The following is a 25,386-nucleotide window of genomic DNA, read 5'->3' on the forward strand; positions in this document are numbered from 1 at the left end:
TTACTTACAAGTTAGATTAGGGGAAAAGAGGCTTTTAAGCCAGGTTCAAAAATGACATGGTTATGTCGGGTGACAAGTCCACTTTAAGACAGTCTGTATCTTCATCAACCAGACCACTACTAAGATATAGAGTAATAAATGGGAAACGTCTAATAAACAGTAATATCACATATTCACACAGGCCAGTAGGGAATCGGATTGAACAGACTTTACTCTGCCCAAATACCATGGGCAATGCCCTTTATAACATGCAATGTTTCTGCACATTATGAGAATTTAAAGGAGTTCTGCAGCATCTGAATTATGTATTATTGTTTCCCAGCCTGATGAACTTCCGTGAGAACAGGCATGAAAATTATCACAATTCAATTTTACCAATTGACATGAAGCCTCCTCTTCTGTCAAAGAGGTTTTACAGCAGTCTGGCAAAACCTTTTTTGATGATGCAATCATATTTTTGATGTGTTCTTTAAGACTTTTTGCAGCAGCAAAGGTGGATTTTGTAAGAAAAACCTATCACCTATGGTAAAGTATTAATATTACAATAGAGGAAACAGTATCCCAAAAAGCTATATAATGTCAACATTCTCAGGAACGTCAGCCATACCAGTCAAATCAGCGGTCAAGATTTTATTGGTCTACAACAAAGAAAGATATTGTTTCTGTTAGAGATTAATCAAGTTTACACTGGTGGCCATTAATTGTTGTTGTTTAATCACCTGTTTGGATAGACTGACCTCACTTCTGTGTGCACAGAACGATTGTTAATATGATCGCTCTGTGTCAATAGGCTATGATTGTTCTCGGTATCACATATCCTGTTTACACAGAACAGTGTGCTGCTGAAAATGATGACTTTAAAGGGAACCTGTACGAATTTGTAAATGAGAGAGGTTCCTTGGATGCAGTGAAGAGCCAGAAGCAGAGAAGGGGATAACAGGATTTACTGAACAGGCAATTAGCAAGTAATACTCCACGCAGGGAGGCAAGAATAGTACAATACTCAAGAATAAGATATACAAAAACAAGGTAACTTATCGCTTGTAGTTCTTGCAAGGGAAAGGCTGGAAAGTATCCCGACGGCATCGCAAATCATGGACAAAGTCTCTAGCTCTATTATGGAGGAACAAGAAGCACTGTCTCCCATTGGTGCTGATGGATCCGGTCCTGCTTGGCTTGAGTGCGCTGGAACGTGGAAACAGTCGTTTATGTGGATTCCTCAGGAATGGCACCGAACACGAGCCGTGGGCATGCTCACAGAACATGGCAGCGGGTGTTCCTTTGGGGTAGTCTCTAGGCAGCTTATCAGTTACCAGAGACAGGACAGGCATGTCCAGAAGAACAGGGTCAGATGATAACTTATTAACATCAAAGTCAATCTTATAGTCAGCAAGCTGAGGGAGGAGTGGCGTGGAGTTGTCAGCCAGAGCAACGGAGAGGGAGTCAACCTTCTCCTGTCACTTTCCTGCCAAGTCTGACCTGTTCCCACGCTCAGTCCTCCTTATATATCCCACGCCCCCTGTTGTCCACCGGGAAGGTCCTTCCCTCCCAGAAGAAGACTTCCCCGCCAACAGTGGTGACAGTCCCGATAGTTCCGGCCTTAAAGGGCACTGTAAACCGCTGACTATGTCTCAGCTCATCTTCTTACATATTAACCTTCAGATAGATACAGGGTTAATCTGCGGTTTAATATTGTTATGAAGGTGCCTGGTTACTCTACTGAAAGTGTGTCACCAGGGAAAAATTAACTTTAATCCTCCCCAAAGCTGCCATTTTCAATCATGCAGGCAGGCCGGCGCAGCTACAGTCATCACTAAATATTCTGTGAGGCATGGCTGTAATTGCGACGTGGTACTTTGACTGACTGACATCCAGTCTTTCACATTGTTTTTGGGTGACCTTATGCCACTCCTGGTACAAAAATTTAAGCAGTTCTTTGATGGCTTGTGACTATCCATCTTCCTCTTGATTACATTCTAGAGGTTTTCAATGGGGTTCAGGTCTGGATATTGGGCTGGCCATGACAGGGATTTAATGTGGTGGTCCTTTATCCACACATTGATTGACCTAGCTGTGTGGCATGGCACATTGTCCTGCTGGAAAAAAACAGTCCTCAGAGTTGGGGAACATTGCCTAAGCAGAAGGAATCAACTGTTTTTCCAGGATAACCTTGTATGCAGCTTAATTCATACGTCCTTCGCAAAGATTAACTTGCCCAATTCCAACCTTGCTGAAGCATCCCCAGATCATCACCGATCCTCCACCAAATTTTACAGTGGGTGCAAGACACTGTGGCTTGTACTCCTCTTCAGGTCTCCGTCTAACCATTAGACGACCAGGTGTTGGGCAACGCTGAAAATTAGACTCATCAGAGAAGATTAGCTTACTCCAGTCCTCTATGGTCCAATCTTTATGCTCTTTGGCAGACTTCAGCCTGGCTCTGCTTTGCTTCTCATTGATGAAAGGCTTTTTTCTAGCTTTACATGACTTGAGCCCTGCCTCTTGGAGCCTGTTACGAACGGTTCTTGCCGTGCATTTCACTCCAGCTGCCATTTGCCATTCTTTTTGTAGGTCACTTGATGTCATCCTGCGGTTGCTGAGTCACATTCGAATAAGATGACGGTCATCCCAGTCAGTGGAGAGTCGTTTTCACCCTCTTCTGATCTGTAGCTTTGTTGTCCCCAATATCTGCTGCTTGACCTTGTTGTAATGGACTGCCATCTTAGAAATTTTTAAAGATGGAGGCAACATGACGCTCACTATGTCCCTCTGCTAGTAAAGCAAGAATTGAGCCCTTCTTTTCCTCACTCAAGACTTTTCTTTTCAATTCCTTTGGCATGGTTAAAAGTTATTTTTTCATTCCTATTTCTTTTGGGATATTACTAGCACTTGTTTTGCCATCCAGCTTGTCCTATTGCAAGAGGATTGTGAACACCACAGCAGGGTTTTTTATACTTTCCTTCGTTAAATAAGATTTGGTTCAGGTGATCACCTAATCAGAAGCACATTAAGTAGAATGAGGTGTACTCTGGTTGAAATTCAACTGACACTGGAATGGAATGGCTGTCAGACATGTAGAGAAGCTGATTTTTATAAAACTGTGCAGTGGTCTCTTAATTTTTGCCAGAGCTGTAAATCGTAGTGCACTCTGACTAATGTTATTGAATGATTGCAGCTTGTTGCGAGGGGCCTCCTATATTGGATGATACTCACAAATGGGTGAGAGAAAAAAATTGCAGGACACATAGACCATGCATTTTACCTTCGATCTTTACGCACACATTTCAAGGGCAACCCAACATTTCATCAGCCAATACAGTAAATTGACAGCCCGACTTTCAGAATAAAATATATAGAATAGATAGAAATTTGTCAGTGAGATATATAATCATTGATTTTCTGTACTTGTATTTAGCTAATAATTAAATAAATGAAAAAAATGGCATGAGGTTCCCCTATTTATAAAAACCAGCAAAGGCTAAGTAGACAGCTGTGGGCTGATATTATTAATCTGGGAAGGGCCATGGATATTGGCCCCTTCGCAGACTAATAACACCAGTCCTCAGCCATCCCAGAAATGGCGAATCCATTAAGTGAGCCAATTCTGCTCTCAGCCTTGGCTCTTTCCAATTGCCTTGTTGCGTTCGCAGTAGGGGTAACAGCTGACATCAAGCCCAGGGGTTAATAATGGAGAGGTGTCTGTCAGATACCACTATTACTAACCCCATAGTCAAAACAAAAATACACACACAAGAAAAAGTCCTTTAATTGTATAAAACACTCCCAGACAATTACCCTCTTTTAGCCATTTATTACGATAAAAAAATAAAATATCCAAAGGGGTTCGCCGTAATTTCATAATATAGACGTCCCATGACGATCCCCGACCTCACGTCATATTTTTTTGTTTCCCACTTTTTATCATCCAATAAAGGCTACACAGACAGCTGTGAGCTGTTATTAATAGTCTGGGAAGATCCATGGATATTGGCCCCTTTCCAGAATAATAACACCAGCTCACAGCTGTCTGTTTTCCCTCAGCTGGTTATTAAAAATAAAGGAGACCTCACGCCATTTTTTGTAAATTAATTATTTGTTTATTTAATAGGGCTAAACAACACCTTTTAGTGTCACATGAAAGGCACTGAAGGGTGCTAGTTTATTATATGTAGGGGGCTTGTGATACTAAATTTCTACAAGACATCTATCCTATTTATTATATCTCTATCTATCTATATCTGTATATAAGATTGCTTTATTATTTAGTAAACTAGCTTGAAATGACACAGAGAATTACTGTATGTAAAAGCTGATGTTAAAAATGCATTGCATATGGATTGCATACGCCTGTCATACAGATGTCATACGGATGCTACTTGAGAAAAATCACACTCCATTTGCATGATACTCGCATTCACCTATGGACTGAGTGTTACAGTGTGTGTATTAGAATTGATATGAATTGGGAATGCCCACTGTGATTTATGCTAAACAATTACAGATTTCATTGCCTTGGTTATCCTACGCGTTGCACAAAGCTCCTTGTGTTATCTATTGAATCCTAATTGTATTATAGCCTTGATTTCTTGCCAGCTGCATCTTTGATTCTCAACCATAATTAATCACTTTCACCATGGATTAAATATGTGACTATTTACAGTGGAAACAAATGGTTCAGGGTTGTTTAATCTGTAACAATTCTACATACACATATAAAAAGCCCATCAGAAGTATGAAGCGGAGTTTCTTTATAAATTGAATTTTACAAGAGTTATAGTCAAAATTGCGCATATAATTAACAGTTGCAACTTTCAGACTCCCTTTTTAGAAAACTTTTGAAATGTCATACCGACGTGTCAGACATTGTAATTGTCGGAGGTCCATGTGCCGAGACCAACACTGATTACTAAAATGAAGGAGTAAAAATGCTGAGCTGCTTCTTTCTCCAAAGACGGCAGAGGCCTCCAAAGACTTAGTATCGAGCGTGTCGTCAGTCTCAGAGGAGAGCATTTCTTAGCTGAGCTCTTCTGCTTCTACATTTTAACGATCATGGGGCTCTTAGCACCTGGATCCCTAATGATAAAACTGCTGCCATGTATCTATGACTAGTCAAAAGTTTTCTGAAAGTGCAGTTACACTTTTAATATACTTTAGAAATGTATCACAGCTCAGATTTAGGTTGGGTTCAGACGAACGTATGAAAGTCATCCTTTTTTTATCCATTAAAAATTGGGATTTGCCTCCGTTTTGTCATCTGTATTCCATCGGTATGCCATCCATGTGGCACCTATATGCCTGTTTTTTACATCTTTATGGCTTCCGCTTTATACATTAATACAGCAGTTAAAAAATGTACAAGACCAAATAAATACAGTTTTCTGAGTTAATTATTGCAATGTATCTGTAAAAAACGCATGCAGTACAGATCATCCATATGTGATCCATTTTATTTATGCTAACCCATAGATTTGGGTGTGATAGTCTCATCCAAAATTTGGATAAGGCTAGTGTGAAAAAACTCTCATCTGAATATCCCTATTCAATAACATTTGTTCACCCTCGCTACCCATACTGTGTCTGCACCTTTCCCCCTCGCTCCCCATACTGTCTGCAACAATCCCCCCTCGCTCCCCATATTGTGTTCTCAAATTTCCCCCCTCGCTCTCCATACTGTTTCCTCAAATGTATTGTCCCCGTTTGCTCCTCATACAGTGCCCACGTATAGTCCCCTTGCTTGCCATACTGTGTGCATACCCATTCCTCCCCCTCGCTACCTATACTGTGTCGACACCCATCCCACCTGGCTCCCCATAATGTCTCTCAAATTTCTTCCTCCCGTTTGCTCTCCATACTGTCCACATATATCTCCCTCTCGTTTTCCATACTGTTTCTGCACCCAACCCCCCTTGCTCCTCATACTGTGTCTTCATACATCCCTCTCACATTTCTACCCATACTGTTCCTCAAATTTCTTTCTCTCTTACCATATTATACTAAATCTTTGGTGTCTTCTGCTCCATTGCAGCACTTACTACATCAAACTTCTGCCACCTATGCAGCGCCGAGGAGTGACGTCTGTAGTGTGATCACATGAACTGATCATGCTGCTGACTTCACCCTGACACAGTAGTGACGGCGGTCAGGGCTTCAGTTATACTCGCTCCTGAATGGCATGAGTATGGATTGATCACTGGGAGCCAGCGAGTTGCACCAGCTCTGAGCTGGATCTCAGGCTGACAGCCAGCTCAAAGAATGGCTAACTCCCACTACCACCTGCCAGGGAGACACCTCGGAACTCTGCATCAGGTGGCCCTATAGCTGCCCACTGTCGGCTGTGCCCAAGGGAAATTCCCCTCTTGCTCCCCCCGAGGACCTCTTAGATATGCACCTGCATAAAGAGTGGTACATATGCAAAATTTTGGGATAGAGATGGGATAAATGTGACTTCATACACCACAGCCTCTGTATCCACTGGTAATCAAGCAATGGAAGACAACGCTGGGCAGGGAAATCAGAAAATGTGCCCCTCAGTGCACTTACTGTAATTTGAATAAAGATTAAAAAAAGTAGGATTTCTCAACCATGGCTCAACAGACCCGAACCAAAGAGACATTGTTGGATGTGTTCCTTTTATAATACTGGCATCTTTATACTGTATGTGACAGGAGGATATTTTGGACTCCGTAATGCATTAGGGCCTGGGTTGACTGTTGATTGTGCACCGACCTGTCCATCAGAATTAGTGTTGGCAATATATGATTTAGAAACTAAGTGACATAGTTCAATCAAAAATGTCTTTTATAAAAAATATTGGAGCATTCAGATATTCAGGTCCCCTCCAAACCGAATATATTCAGACTTACATTGTATTCAGAATATTGCTTTGGCTGACAACAGCATTCCTAACCAATAATATTTTCCTGGATCGTGAATACAGCGTAGATGTGTCCTTCAGCAATAATTTTATTTCATTTCTAGAGGGCATGTTGGCTGGATAGATAGTATTTTTTAATTAGCTGCTTTAAATTTGCAGTATTTAGATATTTTATTGTTTTACTGTTATTCTTCTCTAATATGATTGGAAATATTGATCTTTAAAGGGAACCTGCTACGTGAAAAAACGTTATTAGCTTATATATGGGGTTTATCTTCATATCAATAGCGTTCTGAACCCGCCCGGTGTCTGCACTTTCAGCCCCGCTGCCGGGAGGAAATTGACTTCATTACTCTTGATAATATGTGTGTTTGAGTCACAGGGCCAGCACTGCCGGCACAGGTTTAGTCACCGCTCTGTGCATAGAGCGCCTTCTGTAACCACATCCTCAGCACTGACTGACAGCTGGAATAAAGTTAAAGAGGTATTCCCAGCAGCCAGATCCTATCCTAATATGTAGTAGGTGTAATAATAATGGTTATGACCATTAGCAAATAACTAACTGTCGCTATATCAGTGGTCATAACCATGGATGCCTAAGGTCCTGCTATGCCTGCACATGAGGAAAGAGACAGCGAATCAGAAAAACTATATTACATTTCTAACTGGAGGTATTTGCTAATATTATTATTTTTGCAGCTACTGCGTATTGAGACAGGGTTCTTGGAGATGGGAAAACCCCTTTAATTTCCTCCCAGCAGCGGGGGATCTAAGTGGTGGCGCAGGACAGGTTCAGAGCGCTATTAACATTCAGATGAACCCCTATATCTGCAGCTTAATAGCGATTTTTTTATGTGACAGGTTCCCTTTAATTGTCTATCTATCTATTGTTTTTTCTGTTCATTAATAGGTGACAAAAGCTAAGTAGCAGGACTATTCATTCTTATTGTATCCCTGGATGCAAGATTATATCTGGATTTCTATAATATACCTGTGGACGATCAGATGCAATCCAGTTGAGAAATATTCTTAATTTGACTCTTTGCTGCTTTCCACAGGAAGTGCCCTGAAGGTTTTGTGTGTTTAAAGGTTGGCAAAAACCCCAATTTTGGTTATACCAGCTTTGATACATTTGGATGGGCTTTTCTTTCACTTTTCCGACTTATGACACAAGACTTTTGGGAGAACTTATATCAACAGGTAATCGCTTAGAAATCATTTCCTTAATTTTGGATCTAGTTGTTTCCTTTCAGATGCCTGTAAGCATATTTTTACGTGTTAAAAGAAGTGGACTGGCTTTATTGGTGATTGTCCCTCAGCCCAAAATTATATTTTTTTTGTAGAGATCCAACATTCCCGTCATGAGAAATGTAGTGTAAAGGTCATACAGAAACCAGGCTGGAAGTGCACTGGGGCAAGGAGAAGAAGAAATCGTCCAAGTGAATTGATACGCTCCTAGGGAACTTCTTGTCTAACCTGTATCTGACTTCTACACTAGATTTCTCATGATGGACAAATTGAATTTCTACAAAAACAGATAATACTTTTATTGGGGGACAAGAGCTAATGCAGCCAAAACACTACTTCCATATGCAAAAAGGTTCTGCAAGGTTCTCTTTAAGGAGAACCTGTCAGGCGATTCATGCAGCCCAAACTGCAAGCAGCATGAATCACAATTTGGCGTCATGATGGCATCCGAGGTATATTATTTTCTGAAACAATTTGATGATCCATCTGGGAACCATAACTGGCTACCCCCTCCCTTTACCGTGCTTCTGCAGCTGATTGACAGATCTCTCCCTTGCAGATACATAAAGAGATCTGTCAATCACCTCTAGCAGTTTTGGGAAGAATCAGACAGGATGGAGTCTGAGTAGTCTGGTCACCTGCTTTGGACCAAGGCTGTCTATATTTTTTTGATATCACAAAGAGTTTCGGAGAATAATATACCTAGTTTGGGTAGCATTAATTGCCAGACATATTCCTTTTAAAAAAAAAAACATAACATGGTTTTTAATTAAAATCAGTAGAATTTTCTTAAAAGGTACCTGTATTTTCAAGAAACTTTGCAGAATAAGCTGTTCTGTGTTCGTGCATTAGGAATAATAATATTTATGGCCATTATATAACTTGTATCCTGCACTTTCACCGGTTTTTCCCTCTTCACGATCTATCTCAAACTTGCAGTTCACTAGAAGCTAGGAGATGTAGCCTGGCTGCAGTGATGTCTCCCATGCCCAGCACGGTACACAGAGAAGGGATTCCTACTCTTCATTCATTTATTAGCCTACAAAAACAAGCTGCTGCAGCATGGAAGAAATTATATAGCTGAGCTGAGCTGAGCTATCTGAATCTGAATCAGCTTTGACGTGATGTAAATAATTTTTTTTGGAAAGCTTACCTTGATCATTCTGTTTCTTCCTCTGCCTGTTTCCTCTCTCTGCTCCTCACTTCTTCTCCTCCTCCCCTCTACACAGAGTGCAAAGGACTGTGTCACATGCCACAGAGAGTTAACAGTCCTGATAAGTGGGGAAGAAAACTGATATAAGAACGTGTCTAAAGCCCCCATCTCAGATAGTGAGATCGCTGTTGCGTCACCGATTTGTGACACAACAGTGATCTCACCTGCGATCTCGCTATGTGTGACACGTAGCGGCGATCATGCCCCTGCTGCAATGTCGCTGATCGTGCTTGAATGTCCTGGGCCATTTTTTGATCACTGGTGTCCCGCTGGCCAGCATGCATCGCTGTATTTGACAGGGACAGCGACGAACGACCTCAATACTACAGGTCTGAGAGACAGGGTCCAACGACCGTCGTATCATTCTGGATCGCTGCTGCGTCGCTGTTGAGATCTGACTGTTTGACATCTCAACAGCGACCTCGTACCGACGCACCAGCAATCCCTACCAGGTCGCATCGTTGTCGGGATCGCTTGTGCGTCGCCAAGTATGACCGTACCCTTATATTCGCCAGTCATTTTAATTAAACTTAATTAATGACTTTAGATCCTTTTAAGGGTGTGTTGTAGTCATATTATAGTAGAATTTTATTCCATCATAATTTTATTGAATATTGAAGATAGTACCATGTTTCCTTCCAACATGATGTTTCCGCTTATTTAAGACTGATGGTTCACTTGCCAGCCTTAATGTGGGCCATGCTGGAATAAGATATGGTAAAGTCATTTAGAGGTGCACGTCACTTAATGAATTTGTTTCATTTTCGTAGTGGCGTTTGCCTTCGTGTGCCTCAAAATAATTGTTACGCTAGTCTGACACTGGAGTAACGTTTCTGTCATAAGAATTTGACAGGTGAGAGTAGTCATCATAACACCCACCAGGGCTTATGCCTAGTTCCACCCATTTTGGTCGTGCTGAATTAAACTGGCATGAAAACGCCAAAAGGAGCTACATTTTTTCTTCATCGCACAAAAATTTTGCAGATTTTCAAAGTGCTTTGTGCCAGTTTTCTGACAAAAACACTTGGTTGCAGGTTCCCCAATATTTTTGATCTGCCATTATTAAAATTGGAAAAAATTATGACTGATGATGACGTTGTTCCATTTTTTTAAATTTTTTTTTATTTTGCAGACTCTACGAGCTTCAGGGAAGACATACATGATATTTTTTGTCTTCGTCATCTTTTTGGGTTCATTTTATCTGGTGAACTTAATTCTTGCTGTGGTGGCCATGGCTTATGAAGAACAGAACCAAGCCAGCATTGCCGAGGCAGAAGCAAAGGAGAAGGAGTTTCAACAAGCTATGGAACAACTTAAAAAGGAGCAAGAGGTTAATAGAAATGCAAACGACAATAGGTTACCGGTTCTCAGATTTAGTATAGTTTATACTGTATGCGGACTTATCGGTGTTAAGTTATTGATAGGATATAACTTGCTAATAGCTGGAGGTAAGACTGCTTGGTAACCCAGAGATTCCAAGATAGAAGCTCTGAAGACACCCTTCTGAATGGAGCGGGGAGGTCGAGCATGCACTCCCCCGTTTCACTCATTCTCTCGCAGATTACTGAAAACAGCACTCGGCAACCTACAGTACATCAATCCCAAAGAGAAGGTAAGACGCAGAGGTGCTCATGCTCGACCTTCATTCAGATGGATAAAAACCTGTTCTTGGGACTATTGGGGTTATCAGCAGTCGGACCCCCATTGATTATTAATTCATTATTACGTTTTCTAAATCCTATCAAAAGGCGAAAACTTAAAAGCTTGGTACACCTCCTTTAAGCTCATAGTTTCAAAATTATGAATTCTGACTAATTCTTAGACAATGCAAATTTAGAATAGACGGTGAGCCAAATGTATCATAATGGTTAGCGATGGTTATTAAATGTAGTATATGTTTAGACTGTTACACCACATCATGAGAAATATGTGCCATAATTTTAGCCGCCTTTTTTTTCAGAAATGCCGTGCTCCTTTGTTGGACAAAGCGCAGAAAGTATCTAAAACATATAGTAGATATGGTAATATGGCGTAAGCAATTAAAGACAATTTTTTTGTGCAAATTGTTCCAGAATTCTGGTGCATTTAGTCTGATACATCTCCTCAATAGTCTGTTGGGTTTGTGCATTTGGTCTGTCGAATATATGTCAATTTTGTGACTTAAAGTAACGTTACATTATAAAATTTGTATAACAGCTAAAATATCAGACCGGTCATTTATACATCCTATAAAACTATTTTTGGTGTCAGAGTTTATGGCACTCATGCAAGAGTATAGATTCCATGGTGGCAGCTCACATGGCAGCTAGGAATGTTTTTTTTTTAACGGATGTAAGAACGTGCATTGATACAAGGTTAGCAAGGTTGTGGAGAACTGACCGTTGGAAAGAAGATTGGAAAAAGGGGGGGAATCTGCATAATGCCTTCCTCAGTAGCTCGGGGTATAGTAGAAGTATTAATTAGCATCACTTGTACGGGACCCTCTCACCACGTATGTGCCAATATTTAGCGATATGTTTTTCAATCTGAGTTTAGTTTGCCTTGTGTCGTACAGTACGTGACTTTTCTGTCCCTTGAGCAGGCACTGGCTAATAGAGGACCTGATGCTGGTTCGTTCAGCTCTTGTGAAGCATCTCCATTTAGCTCCAAAAGTGCCAAAGAACGAAGAAATCGAAGAAAGAAAAAAAAATCTTCTGAAGTTGACGAGTATAATGATGACATAAGAACTAACAGAGGGGAATCTGATGAAGAGAGTGGGCGAAAGCCGGTAATTTATGATTTTACACTAAATACACGCCCTTTAGGCTATGTTCATTCTAATGGCTTCCATTTATTGTATAGACTGGGAAAAGATTCCGAAGTGTACGTTACATGTAGGCTGTAGACTACGCTGGCATTCATTTAATAGATAAAGGAGTAATCACTTTCTGATGTGTCCATAAATGAATAACATTATAGCGTATGGGTGACAGATAGCTCATATCATGACGCAATGATTAAGCATGTGACAGATGCCATTCGGTGCCATCCAGCACCAATAGTTTAATACAGTGTCTATGTAACATATACATTTCTTTCCAGCATACTGTCGATGGAAATTTGCAATCTCCTGCAGTTTTTTATGCTTTTTTTTGCCAAATATGTATATTCGACAGACAGAGGTCAAAAGACCAAGTGCCTAATGGAGCACTTTGGGGATGCTTAGTTGATCCATCTGGAGCTTTGCCAAAGTACCCACTAAACGTAGAGAAAAAAAACTAACAAGTGTATCCAAACTTCCACAGTGCAACAAGTCATGTATCTAAACTATTAAGTAAGCAAAATTGTCATTTACATTTTTCACACCCCCTTAAATATTATGGAAGACTTGTATCAAGGCTATGGTGACAGTTTTCAAGCTGAAAAGAGTTACAAAATTTGGTGCATGACATTTTTGGCGAAAAAAAATTGCGACTATTTGTGATTTTACATAACTCTCGCCCCTTTTCAAAATTGGACACGGTTACTTAGCAGTGGAAGTGAGGTTTTATCCAAATTTATGAATTTCAGCTTTTTTAAAAGTCACAAACTGACCAGTGCAAATTACCAGAATTTAATGGCCCATGTGGTGACATTTCGGTTCATAGTGTAAATCTTTCTCATGAAAAGTTCACACTATGAATTGAAACATCACTATATGGGCCAATAAAGTCCAGTAATTTGCAAATTTTTTTTGGAGTGCTGTTTTCTTTTTTTTATATCTAGATAGTTAAGATAGGTAGATGATAGGTAGATATGAAATAGAATGGATAGATGGATGTAGCTGAGAAAGGTTCTGTGATAGGACCGAAACGTCGCCATATGGGCTAATGTAGCCCACACTTTTTGCCTATTTTTGGAGTGCTGCTTTTTCTTATAGATAGATAGATTGATTGATAGATAGTAACATTGATTGATAGAAATTAGATAGATACTGTAAAAGTTTATACTAAACCTATTTTCCCAGTGCAAGTGCCAGATCTAATCATGAATGATTGACCTTTTCTGTAATGTACACAAGCCTTGACCATAGTCACTGAAGCCAAATTTGGGCAGTGAGTCGATTTACTTAAATGTTTCTTTGAAGATCTCTTTAGTTCATAAATCACTCATCTTTGCAAATGAATATGGTCTTAGTGCACCTGTTCATGTTCTCCGTGAGGAAGTGGCCCTTGTACGAGTCTTTCAAGTAAAGCAAATGTCATTTCTTTCTGTACTTATTTGTTTGCAGCTAATTTGGATCAGATTAAAGTGCGCTCTATCAGATCATGACAGGTGTCACGTCACTTTAAGAATGGACTGAAACAACAGTTGCATCAAAGGGAAGGGTTGATTTATTTTTGTAATATTTTATTATAGGAAATCTTGTTTATTCCTGCAAGCTCATGTGTGAAGCTGGTAGGTTGGGCACCATACTATGTACCTATACATTCAATGTGCAAGACAGAAATGAGAGCAATACTAATTATTATTATTATTATTATTGATAACCAAGGCTTTTCTTTTGCTTTTGCTGTTTTTCAGTCTCTACTTGGCATTGGCATTATGCCTATATCTGGCAGACGGCGGAAAAGCAATGGAAACATATTTAATTTCCGTTCTAGAGACCTTTGCTCAGAGACCGAATTTGCAGATGATGAAGTAAGCAATGCCAGTTATAGTCACAGAGGATCTTTGCTCGTGCCACGTGCAGGACGACGCCAAAGCATACAGAGCCAAACAAGCGCCAATTCCTATCCAAACACACCCGGCTTCACGCAGAATGGCAAGAGGAACAGTTCTGTGGATTGTAATGGAGTGGTCTCTCTGGTTGGCGAAGCTGGCACATACTCGAATCCAACTTCTCCTGGAGGATTACTGTTACCAGCGGTCATTGTGGAAAAGTCTGGAACAGAAGAAAATGTAAGTTGGTTTTATCGCGTGGGATAAAGAAATGTGTAGCTGTCCCGTATTTTACAGATGCAGAAACTACTATTACAGGTTAAATGATAGTAAACCAGTGTAGATATGTTTGGAGACTCCATTTTAGGTAATTTCCTAGTCTGTAAGTAGATTACTTAAAGGGGAATTCTCTAGTTTGTAAGATATCTCCTATCCAAAGGATAGAGGTTAACTTTCCGATTGCTGGGGAGTCTGACCACTGTGGCCCTCACTGATCCCAAGTCCAGGAGCCCCAGCTGAATGGAGCGGAGGTCAGTCATGTGCACTGCCTCTCCATTCATTCTTATAGGGTAGCCAAAGATCAACCGAGCACTGTACTCGGCAATCTCCGGTGCTCCCCTTACGAATCAATGGAGCTGTAGTGCAAATGATTGACCTCTGCTCCATTCAGCCGGGGCTCTTTTGGTTCTTGCCATTGGGGTGGCCTTCAAAGTTAGACCTCCAGCCATAGGAAAGTTATCCCCTATCTCAGGGATGTGGGATCATTTTTAAACTTGAGAACATCCTTTCAAGAGGAGAGACATCAGATGGGTCTTTATTTTTTAATACTATACTATGTACATGAAGGAACATTATGTATTTTATCCTACTGTCTATGCCCTGTATCTAAAGTTGTGGATTTTTTGGGGGGATATGGCTTTTTCTGAATTAGACCACTTCACCTACCACCAGGTCTTTTCAGTGTTAATGGATAGTTTTTGAGGTTTTGTCACCTCCTGCTGTACCTGTGATGTGTATAGAGAGACATGTGTGAATGGTCCTTGACTTTTCCTATATTACTATGAAGCACTCAGTGTTGGCTGCTGTGCCGTAGACTATTAATATACTGCAACTCGGATAACTAGTCGAAGTTTGATTCTCTTCTGAGAAAATCTCTGCTGATTGCTTGTTATATCTAGTGTAAATGTCTACTTCATGTTAGCTAACCTCTCATCACGTCAGTCCTCTGGATGTCACTGCCTTACTTAATAGAATTTTCAAAGCAGAGTAAATTATTGAGTTGGGCTTTTATGGTCTTAAGCAGAGGCATACCTACCTACTCTGTCTGAGGTTCTTTGTAAAAAAAAGTAGTGATTTGGGAAAAAAGAGATAAAAGGGCTCAATCTAAGTGCAGTAATTATGATATATGGCAAAAAAAGACCAGTAGATCAATATCTTCTCGCCTTGTGTTGTGCGTGTCAGGCACAACACTGATCGTAGCCTTTACAGTCTTAACTGGGACCAAATAACTCAATGATCCAGCTGATAGCAGCTCACTTTCTAGATTCATAGAGTTCCCAATTATTCCGCAGTCGTCGGTATCATAGGTACACAACGAGGATTGGAAACATCATTGGCCAACTGTCCTTGGCGCTACTGTGGATCTTATCAAAGTCATACACAGAATTAGTATCCGTCTCTCGTATTGGGTGACATAAAGCTTCCTTTTTACTCTTGTGTAGTTTACAACATGTTTCGCAACCAAATTTTCGTCATATATCTTTACGAGAAAGGAAAAATTTTACATCTTGTTACTAGACGCCATGTATACGTTGAGAATGCACCCAGTGCACATTGAACATATTTATAGGCTTCCATTGACCTAACGTGCCAAAATAATAGGTTTTTGCTTTCTTTTACCTTGAGAAAGGTGCTGGTCCGCCTCCAAAACGTGTTTGGACAATAACAAGCAATTTTGGAACACAAAAGGCTTCTTATTTACTGCAGTGTAGCCCGTTAAACGTGATATGGTCCTCCTCTACTAACGTGCCAAAATGGTTTCCTTTCGTCATATGGAATATAGAGGTGTCCCACGTAGTAATGCATAGCATATGGTATACTCTTCCTTAACATGAAAGCCCATTTGCACTATATGGAACTACATAATATACAGTCTCATATTTCAGGAGTTTTCCTGGCCAAATGTAAAGCAAAAAAAAAAAGAGATTGAACTGAACTTTGTATGTTAGTCGACAGGAACAGTCAGCCCTTAATAATTTCATTTAATTCCTTAATTAAGAGGAACCTTGGCAATAATGGCCGTATGGTCACTCTATGAAGGCAATAATAGTATATTGGGTGTAAACAAGAGTTTTAGGGGCTCTTTGATCCTAAATACACTTTGTTATAGGCACTGTAGGCACAGTATGGTAGTTAAAGGGACATTGTGTGATCACTTTTCTATGGTTCAGCAGCTGCTACAGATATGGATGCCATGTTGCTGTCTTTCTTTACATGGGTGTTGTGTGCTCAGTAGATTAGGATTGATAAATGGATAACAAATGGCCAATATTTCTACACAGTGATTGGTTTTAGCAGTAAAGATGGCACCCCAATGACACATTTCTGCCCTGTGGTTTGTAAGTCGTGACACTAGTGAACAAATAGATGAAAGCTAACTACCAAAATCTCACAAGGTCAATAGAAGTCAGTCATCTTAGGGGATTTGCACATAGAGGTGGGCTCCAGTAGGTGTGCCATCATGATTTATCATAGAATCATAGAATCATAGAATCGTAGAGTTGGAAGGGACCTCCTGGGCCATCTGGTCCAACCCCCTGCTCAAAGCAGGATTCGCTAAATCATCCCAGTCAGATGTCTGTCCAGCCTCTGTTTGAAGACTTCCATTGAAGGAGAACTCACCACTTCTCGTGGCAGCTTGTTCCACTCATTGATCACTCTAACTGTCAAAAAGTTTTTTCTAATATCTAATCTGTGTCTCCTCCCATTCAGTTTCATCCCATTGCTTCTAGTCTTTCCTTGTGCAAATGAGAATAAAATTGATCCTTCTACAATGTGACAGCCCTTTAGATATTTGTAGACAGCTATTAAGTCTTCTCTCAGTCTTCTCTTTTGCAAACTAAACATTCCCAAATCCTGCAACCTTTCCTCATAAGACAGGGTTTGCAGGCCGGTCACCATTCTGGTCGCTCTTTTCTGAACTTGCTCCAGTTTGTTGATGTCTTTTTTAAAATGTGGTGCCCAAAACTGGACACAATATTCCAGATGAGGTCTGACCAAAGAGGAGTAGAGGGCAATAATGACTTCACGTGATCTAGACTGTATGCTTCTGTTAATACATCCTAGAATTGCATTTGCCTTTTTTGCTGCTGCATCACACTGTCCAGGATGATAAATTCTGTTCAATCAATTACACATATTATTAAACTATAGAAAAAGTCTGTACATTAGTACAGAGGATCAACTTATACTGTGACAGTACAAAGCATGCTGTAATTATATTTTAACATTAACTTTGACAGCAAAAATGTCTTACATTTAATACTAGTGTGGGACAAGAAGGCAAAGCGCTCATTTATGGTGAGCAGAACCAAATAAAATCCATATGTAGAAAAGGTCGCACTCAGCAGGATAAAATATAGCTCCTTTATTGACACATATTTACATGTCAGGTCAGAGTAGAGTGGCAAGAGTGTTCACAAGCTGATAACGGCCGTTTCGCGCTGTTCTAGCGCTTCCACGGGTCCCAGATAAAAATTGAAGAAAAAAATATGCTCGCCATAAGAAGTTGTGTGCTGTGCTAAACTGTGAATAAGTCACGAGTTTAGGTTAGCATTGTGAGAAAGTCTCAGACGATCAGGGACTTTTTAGCCCCTGTCCCTTATCTCTTAAATGGAATCTGTCAGTTGTTTTTTGCTATTTTTAATCTGAGAGCAGCATCAGTTTGGAACTGAGGAACTGATTTCAGCAATGTGTGACTTATTAGGTTGTGTACACTTGTTTCAATACAATGAGTATTTTATCAGCAGGAGATTATCACTGCCCAGACTACAGCTCACGTGCATCCTGGTCCGACTCCACCCCCAGCTCTGATTAGTAGCTCAATGTCAATAGATAATGTACACTTAAAGCTGTGGTCTGGGCAGGGGCAGCTTTCTGCTCTCCGCTACAAGCTACATCTAAAAATCTGAATGTGTCACAACTGCTTTCCACAGTAAACTAAGTGATACATCGCTGGAATTAAGGTCTCTTTTCCTACATTTCACTGCTCTCAGACGAGGTAGCAAATTACAGGATTTGACCCGTAGAAGCGCCGCAAGCTCGAAACGGCCGTTGTCAGCACCTGCACACTCCTGTCCTCACTCTCCCGGCCATGATGTTTTAAACATTGCTAATAAAGAGTGGAACTTTTAAAGATCGGTGAGTGCTACCCTTTTTCTCTTTTCAAAGTTATAGCTATGATTTTATTAACGTGATGTGGTGTATTCTGTTTTTGGACGTTAATTTGCTGACGGCACGTGATCTGATACACTATTTGCCTGATCTGATGGAGAATGGTCAGTGCCAACTTTCCTTCTTTTGGAAGAGCATTTTGGCAATCCCTTTTCTAAAGCATTGCCTTGTTTATAAGCTTCTAAACACCAGCGTAGCGCACTCATAGACCTCTGTCAAAAGCCTCTCAATATGTGTAAGGGTTGCAATCGCACACGGGCCCTGGAGCCCGCCCAGAGGGGCCCAAAGGGACCCTATAGCCCATAGGAATAGACTGTTACTATTAAATACTTTCAGTAGTTTGAGCTTTTGCAATGGGGTACTTGAGCTTTAAGATAAGCCACTGACAACCAGAATTCCTTTTTTAAGCGATGCCGATTAATCTGATAAACTTTGTTGGCCTCATTAAACCTTCCGCAAAAACTTCCAAAAAGGGCAACGGAAGGGCTGATGAAGGCTTTGAGCAGACTTGTACACTGAGCTTAAGCCTATCTTAATAATGGGCAGCAGGTTCCTTCTGTGGGTGATCACTGTGATTGTTGGTTGTGGAATAAAATAAGCTGTATTGAAAACAGGTGCACATAGCATTATAAATAGTGCAGTACTCCGGTTATTGGTAAGCCAGAGACTTGTATTTATCCTGCTGGAGAATACAGATGCAATTGTAAAGTCGAACCATAAATACCGTCTGTGAAAATCACAGTAGAGACCAATTTTAGGAGCTTTGTAGAGGACAGTCAATACTTTTCCAACAACTACATTCACACTGCAATTATCCAGTTTCACAATAAATCTATAGAAAGTAAGGGTGAAATATATATATATATATATATATATATACAGTATTATATATTCAGATGAGTGTATACTTTTTATTTAATATCATCACACATTCCATAGCAAAAATCGTTAGTTTTCTAAGTCATGAATGGATAAATAGAAATGTATTTTCAGTTATTCAGACAAAATTTATGGTGAGAGGTGCATCTGTATTGTGACAAAACTGTCTCTTTACTTAAAGGTTATAGTGACCTTTTCGTAACAATGTTTTTTTTTTATTGTTCCAAAAATTATGCAACTTTACAAATAGCTATCATTAAAAATATTCTGCAGGGTTTTTTTTGTCTAAAGTTACTATGGAGACTTATGTGTCTACATGGTAACAGAGTACCAGCAAACCCTGTGTGAACTGATTTTGCAGTCATACTCCCTCCCATCTATCTACTATTTCTTGCTAACATACAGCGGGTGTAATAAGTATTGCACTCATCACCAATTTTCTAAGTAAATATATTTCTAAAAATGCTATTGCCATGAAATTCTCACCAGATGTCAGTAACAATCCATCCAATCCACACAGGCAAAGAAATCAAACCATAGATGTCCATAAATTATGTTATTTGTAATCATTAGAAATAACACAGGGAAAAAGTATTGAACATGTTTACTGAAATTTATTTAATACTTTGTACTAAAACCTTTGTTGGTAATGACAGCTTCATGACACCTCTTGTATGGAGAAACTAGTCACATGCATTGCTGATTTTGGCCCACTCCTCCACACAAACACTATGCAAATCCTGAAGTTTCTATTGGCTCCTTCTATGAACTCAGAGCTTTAGTTCCTTCCATAATTTTTTTATTGGATTCAAGTCAGGTGATTGTCTGGGCCATTCTTGCAGCTTTATTTTCTTTCTCTGATACAAATTCAAAGTTTCCTTGGCTGTGTGTTTGGGATCATTGTCTTGCTGAAATGTCTGCCCTTATTTCATCTTTTTCACCCTGGTAGATATGTCACGATCTATGTTGGATTGTAACAGATAAAAGCACTTGTAACCTTTTTTTTCCTTTAAGCTGGTTGCTTAAAGTTAGTTTTGCCCCCGGTGGCCATTAGGGTCATTACACAATGGTGTATTTTGTTCTAGTTTGTCCCCGGTGGTGGTTAGCGGTATTACATGGGAATCACTAGCAGTTGTTTCGCTCTGGCTTTCCTATAAAGGAGTGTCAGGTGTGTTCACTCACTGTTGGTGATATTGGTCATTTCCAACCATCCTTGGTGAAGGAAGGAGCTAGAGAGGAGTTCCTTGTAGCTTACTCAGAGTCCTGGTGTGGAAGGAGCTACAGAGTGGAGTTCCTTGCAGCTTTAACAAAGCTTGGTGAAGTAGCAGCTGTTCAGGAGGAAAGCTGTACTGAGGTGCTGGACTCTGTTGCTGGGAGCAATAGCAACAGAGCAAAGCTAAGTGGTGTTACCCCTGTTTGTAACTTTCCTTTTGTGTGTTTCAGTGCAGTGGTGGGATTAGTTTCTGCACTGTCCATTTCACTAGAAAGGGATAGGTGCAGGGCAAGCTAGGGTTTTTAGGTATCTGTTGTGAGTTCATTTTTCCCTTCACCATTGAGGTCTGATGAACTCCCGCCTCTGGTGAAGGAAGGTAGTGAGACTGATTACCAAACACCTGGGCAGCTAGATGATGACTGGGTGGCTGGAATTGAGGACTGGATATAAGGCTGCCGACGCCCTTCTTCCTGGCTGGTGATTTTCCTGCTGGATTCTTGGAGACCAGTCTGATTCCTGCATCTCAAAGCTAAGTTTTTCTGCTCTGCTTTGTACTCTTCAGTTTTGTTTTTGTTTTGCCTTGTTTTTTGGGAGTTCTGCCATCCCCGGCCGGGGGTGAGCTGAATTCCATTTTTGTCTCTGATCTGTTGATCTTTTGCTCTGTCTTCAGAATATACCTGAGTGCTGATATAGTATTTTGAAGCCTAGCGACTTCAGGGCCTGTTTTTCCTATCAGTCGGTTGGCTCATTTTGATAGGGTTTTTGCGGATGGCAGACAGCAGCTTTCCTATCCTGTCCTATGTAGTTAGCTTGGGCCCCATCATTTGCTCAACCTATCTTTCTATCTGTGTTAGTGTTTTCATCTTGCTTCACCGTCATTATATGTTGGGGGCTGCCTATTGCTTTGGGGTCTGCTCTGGGGCAGTTTAGTTTTTCCCCTTTCTGTCTTTAGGCTATGTAGTTCTCCGGCTGTGATCGAGGGGTCTAGGGCACCGTAGGAACCCCCCACGGCTACTGCTAGTTGTTGTGGATAGGTCCAGGGGTCTGCAATCCGATAGCTGCCAACCTCTCTGGTTTTTCTGGACTTAGCTGGTATTATGTTTTTTCCTCCTTCGGTGACTCATCATAACAGAATCACCAGCCATACCGCAGATCCTAGGGTACTCAATAGCAGGAGAGAATTGTAAAAAAAAAAAAAAGTGTCAGAATTTTTTCTTTTTTGTGTGCATATTTTTTCCTCTATATCTCTAAGGCCGTAGGGGGAATTTTTCTCTCAATGGAGATGAAGTAATTGTCTGATCGTGTGGAGCAGCTCGCTGCTGAAATGTGGGGAATTTCCGCCTATCTTGCTCATTCACATGCTGCTGAACCAAAGATTCCCACTCCTGATGTGTTTTTTGGGGATCGGTCTAAATTCTTGAATTTCAAGAATAATTGTAAATTATTTTTTGCCTTGAAGCCTAACTCGTCGGGGAACTCCGCGCAGCAGGTTAAAATTGTCATCTCTTTGCTCCGCGGCGATCCCCAGGATTGGGCGTTTTCTTTGAAACCTGATGATCCTATTCTGAATAATGTGAACGCATTTTTTCAAGCCTTGGGGTTGTTGTATGATGAACCTAATGCTATTGATCAGGCTGAAAAGACCCTGTTGGCATTAAGTCAGGGTCGGGATTCGGCAGAGTTGTACTGTCAAAAATTCCGAAAGTGGGCGGTCCTTACTACCTGGAATGATGGTGCCTTGGCAGCCCTCTTTTGGAAGGGTTTGTCAGAAACTGTAAAAGATACTATGGTGGGATTTCCTGTTCCCTCTGGTCTTGACGATTCTATGTCATTAGCCATTCAGGTGGACCGGCGTTTACGTGAACGCAAAACTACACGAGAGATGTTGCCACCTGTTTAACAAATGTCTGAACCTATGCAATGTGATAGAGTTTTGTCTAGGGCGCAATGTCAGGAGTTCAGAAGGCGTAATAAGCTGTGTTTTTTTTGTGGAGATGCCTCGCATATTATTTCTGTCTGTCCTAAACGAGAGAAACGTTGTGCACACACGTTTTCTGTGGGTGGTGTTCAACCTAAGTTTCTTCTGGCAATTACTCTGATCTGCTCCCTGTCCACATTTTCCGCCAAGGCTTTTGTGGATTCAGGAGCAGCTCTTAACCTGATAGACTTGGATTTTGCTAAACGTTGTGGATTTCCTATGACACCTCTGCGGACGCCTATCCCTTTGAGGGGTATTGATGCTACTCCTTTGGTGAAGAATAAACCTCAGTTTTGGACCCAGGTGGTAATGCGGGTCGCCCCAGACCATCAAGAAAATTGCAGATTTTTGGTGTTGCATAATTTGCATGATACCATTGTTCTGGAGTTTCCCTGGTTGCAAATCCATAATCCAGTTCTGGATTGGAAATCTTTGTCTGTGGTGAGTTGGGGTTGTCGGTGTGCCCTTAGTGATGCTCCTGTTTTCTCCACCTCTCCCCAGTCGCATGATGTTCCTGACTATTTGGCGGACTTTTATGATGTATTTAGTGAGAATGAGTCTGCGTCTTTGCCTCCTCATAGGAGTTATGACTGTGCAATTGAGCTGAACCCGGGGTGTAAATTCCCCAAGGGTCGGCTTTTCAATTTATCTGTACCCGAGCACGAGGCTATGCGATCCTATATTAAGGAGGCATTGGAGAAGGGTCATATTAGACCATCCTCTTCACCCTTAGGTGCTGGTTTTTTTTTTCGTGGCTAAAAAGGATGGTTCATTAAGGCCTTGTATTGACTATCATGCCCTCAACAAAATTACTGTTAAATATCAGTATCCGTTACCCCTGATTTCTGATCTATTCTCCAGAGTTAAAGGTGCTTGCTGGTTTACCAAGCTTGACCTCAGGGGGCGTATAATCTTATTCGCATTAAGCATGGGGATGAATGGAAGACGGCGTTTAATACTCCGGAGGGACATTTTGAGTACCTAGTGATGCCTTTTGGGCTCACTAATGCCCCTTCTGTCTTCCAGTGCTTCATGAACGATATATTCCAAGACTTTGTGGATAAATTTTTGATTATCTATCTGGATGATATTTTGATCTTCTCCAAGAATTGGGACTCTCATGTGGAACATGTTCGGACTGTGTTCCGGATTTTGAGGGAGAATTCCCTGTATGTCAAGGGATCGAAATGCCTTTTTGGGGTACAGAGGATTTCATTTTTGGGATTTATTTTGTCTCCGTCAACTATTGAAATGGACCCGGCCAAGTTACAGGCCATTTATGATTGGGTTCAGCCCACTTCTTTGAAGGCCCTCCAGAAGTTTTTTGGGTTTTGCTAATTTTTATCCGAAATTTCTAGCTAATTTTTCTGGTATTGCCAAGCCATTGACGGATTTGACTAGGAAGGCTGCTGATGTGCTGAATTGGTCTCCGGAGGCTGTTTCTTCCTTTCAGGAGCTGAAGCGAAGATTCACTTCTGCTCCGGTTTTGCGGCAACCTGATGTCTCACTCCCGTTTCAGGTGGAGGTGGACACTTCTGAGATTGGTGCAGGAGCGGTGTTGTCCCAAAAAGATCCTGTGACATCTAAAATGAATCCTTGTGCTTTCTTTTCCCGAAAGTTCTCCCCATCCGAACGTAACTATGATGTGGGGAATCGGGAACTGTTGGCCATGAAATGGGCATTTGAGGAGTGGAGACATTGGTTGGAGGGACCCAAACACCATGTCGTGGTCCTTACTGACCACAAGAATTTGATTTACCTGGAGTCGGCCAAGCGCTTGAATCCTAGACAGGCTAGGTGGGCCTTGTTTTTCACACGTTTTGATTTTGTGGTCTCTTTTCTTCTGGGCACTAAGAATGTCAAGGCAGACGCCCTCTCTAGGAGTTTCCTTGCTGATTCTCCTGTTGTGACTAAGCCTGCTACCATCTTAGGCGAGGGGGTAGTTCTTTCTGCCATCTCGCCCGATTTGAGACGTGCTCTGGAAGAGTTTCAGGAGGACAAACCTGAGTGTTGTCCCAGTGGAAAGTTGTATGTTCCTGACCAGTGGAGGAAGAGAGTGATGTCTGAAGTTCATTGCTCTGCATTGGCTGGTCATCCAGGTATTTTTGGTACTAGAGATCTGGTGAGTCGGTCTTTTTGGTGGCCCGCCTTGTCTCATGATGTCAGGAATTTTGTGCAGCCCTGTGGGACTTGCTCCCGGTCTAAACCTTGTTCTCGCTCTAGTGGCTTGTTGATGCTTTTGCCGGTGCCCAGGAGGCCATGGACCCATATTTCAATGGATTTTATCTCTGATATGCCTGTCTCTCAGAGAATGACTGTTATTTGGGTGATTTGTGATAGATTCTCTAAGATGGTCCATCTTGTACCACTCCCTAAGTTGCCATCTTCCTCTGAGTTGGTGCCCTTCTTTTTGCAACAGGTGGATCGCTTACACGGGGTTCCTGAGAACATTGTATCTGACAGAGGAGTTCAGTTTGTGTCTAGATTTTGGAGGACTTTCTGTTCCAAGCTGGGAATTCAGTTGTCCTTCTCCTCTGCGTTTCACCCTCAGACCAATGGGCAGACGGAGAGAACAAACCAGACTTTGGAGTCGTATTTGAGATGTTTTATTTCTGCCGATCAGGATGATTGGGTTTCATTTTTGCCCTTGGCCAAATTTGCTTTAAATAATAGAGCTAGTTCTGCCACTTTGATGTCACCTTTTTTTTGTAACTTTGGTTTTCACCCTCGATTTTCTTCAGGGCAGGTGGAGCCTTCTGCCTGCCCAGGTGTTGACACTGTGGTGGAGAGAATGCACCAGATCTGGGACCAAGTAGTGGATAAGTTGTCTCTCTCCCAGGAAAAGGCCC

The 25,386-nt window shown here is 41.2% G+C and overlaps 1 protein-coding gene across 9 annotated transcripts in view; it reads left to right on the forward strand.

The window, feature by feature from the left end:
* LOC141095489 (sodium channel protein type 5 subunit alpha-like) overlaps nt 1-25,386 on the forward strand; it is a 524,914-nt gene that overhangs the window by 236,910 nt on the left and 262,618 nt on the right. For all 9 annotated transcript variants that reach the window (XM_073581518.1, XM_073581512.1, XM_073581519.1 and 6 more), the window contains 4 exons: nt 7,933-8,074; nt 10,468-10,665; nt 11,917-12,102; nt 13,878-14,255. In XM_073581518.1, coding sequence (XP_073437619.1) covers nt 7,933-8,074; nt 10,468-10,665; nt 11,917-12,102; nt 13,878-14,255 — 904 coding nt within the window. The remainder of the gene's footprint in view (nt 1-7,932; nt 8,075-10,467; nt 10,666-11,916; nt 12,103-13,877; nt 14,256-25,386) is intronic.

This window comes from Dendrobates tinctorius, unplaced genomic scaffold (assembly GCF_039654945.1).
Source record: "Dendrobates tinctorius isolate UK_male_01 unplaced genomic scaffold, ASM3965494v1 ptg000070l, whole genome shotgun sequence".
Taxonomy (NCBI): domain Eukaryota; kingdom Metazoa; phylum Chordata; class Amphibia; order Anura; family Dendrobatidae; genus Dendrobates; species Dendrobates tinctorius.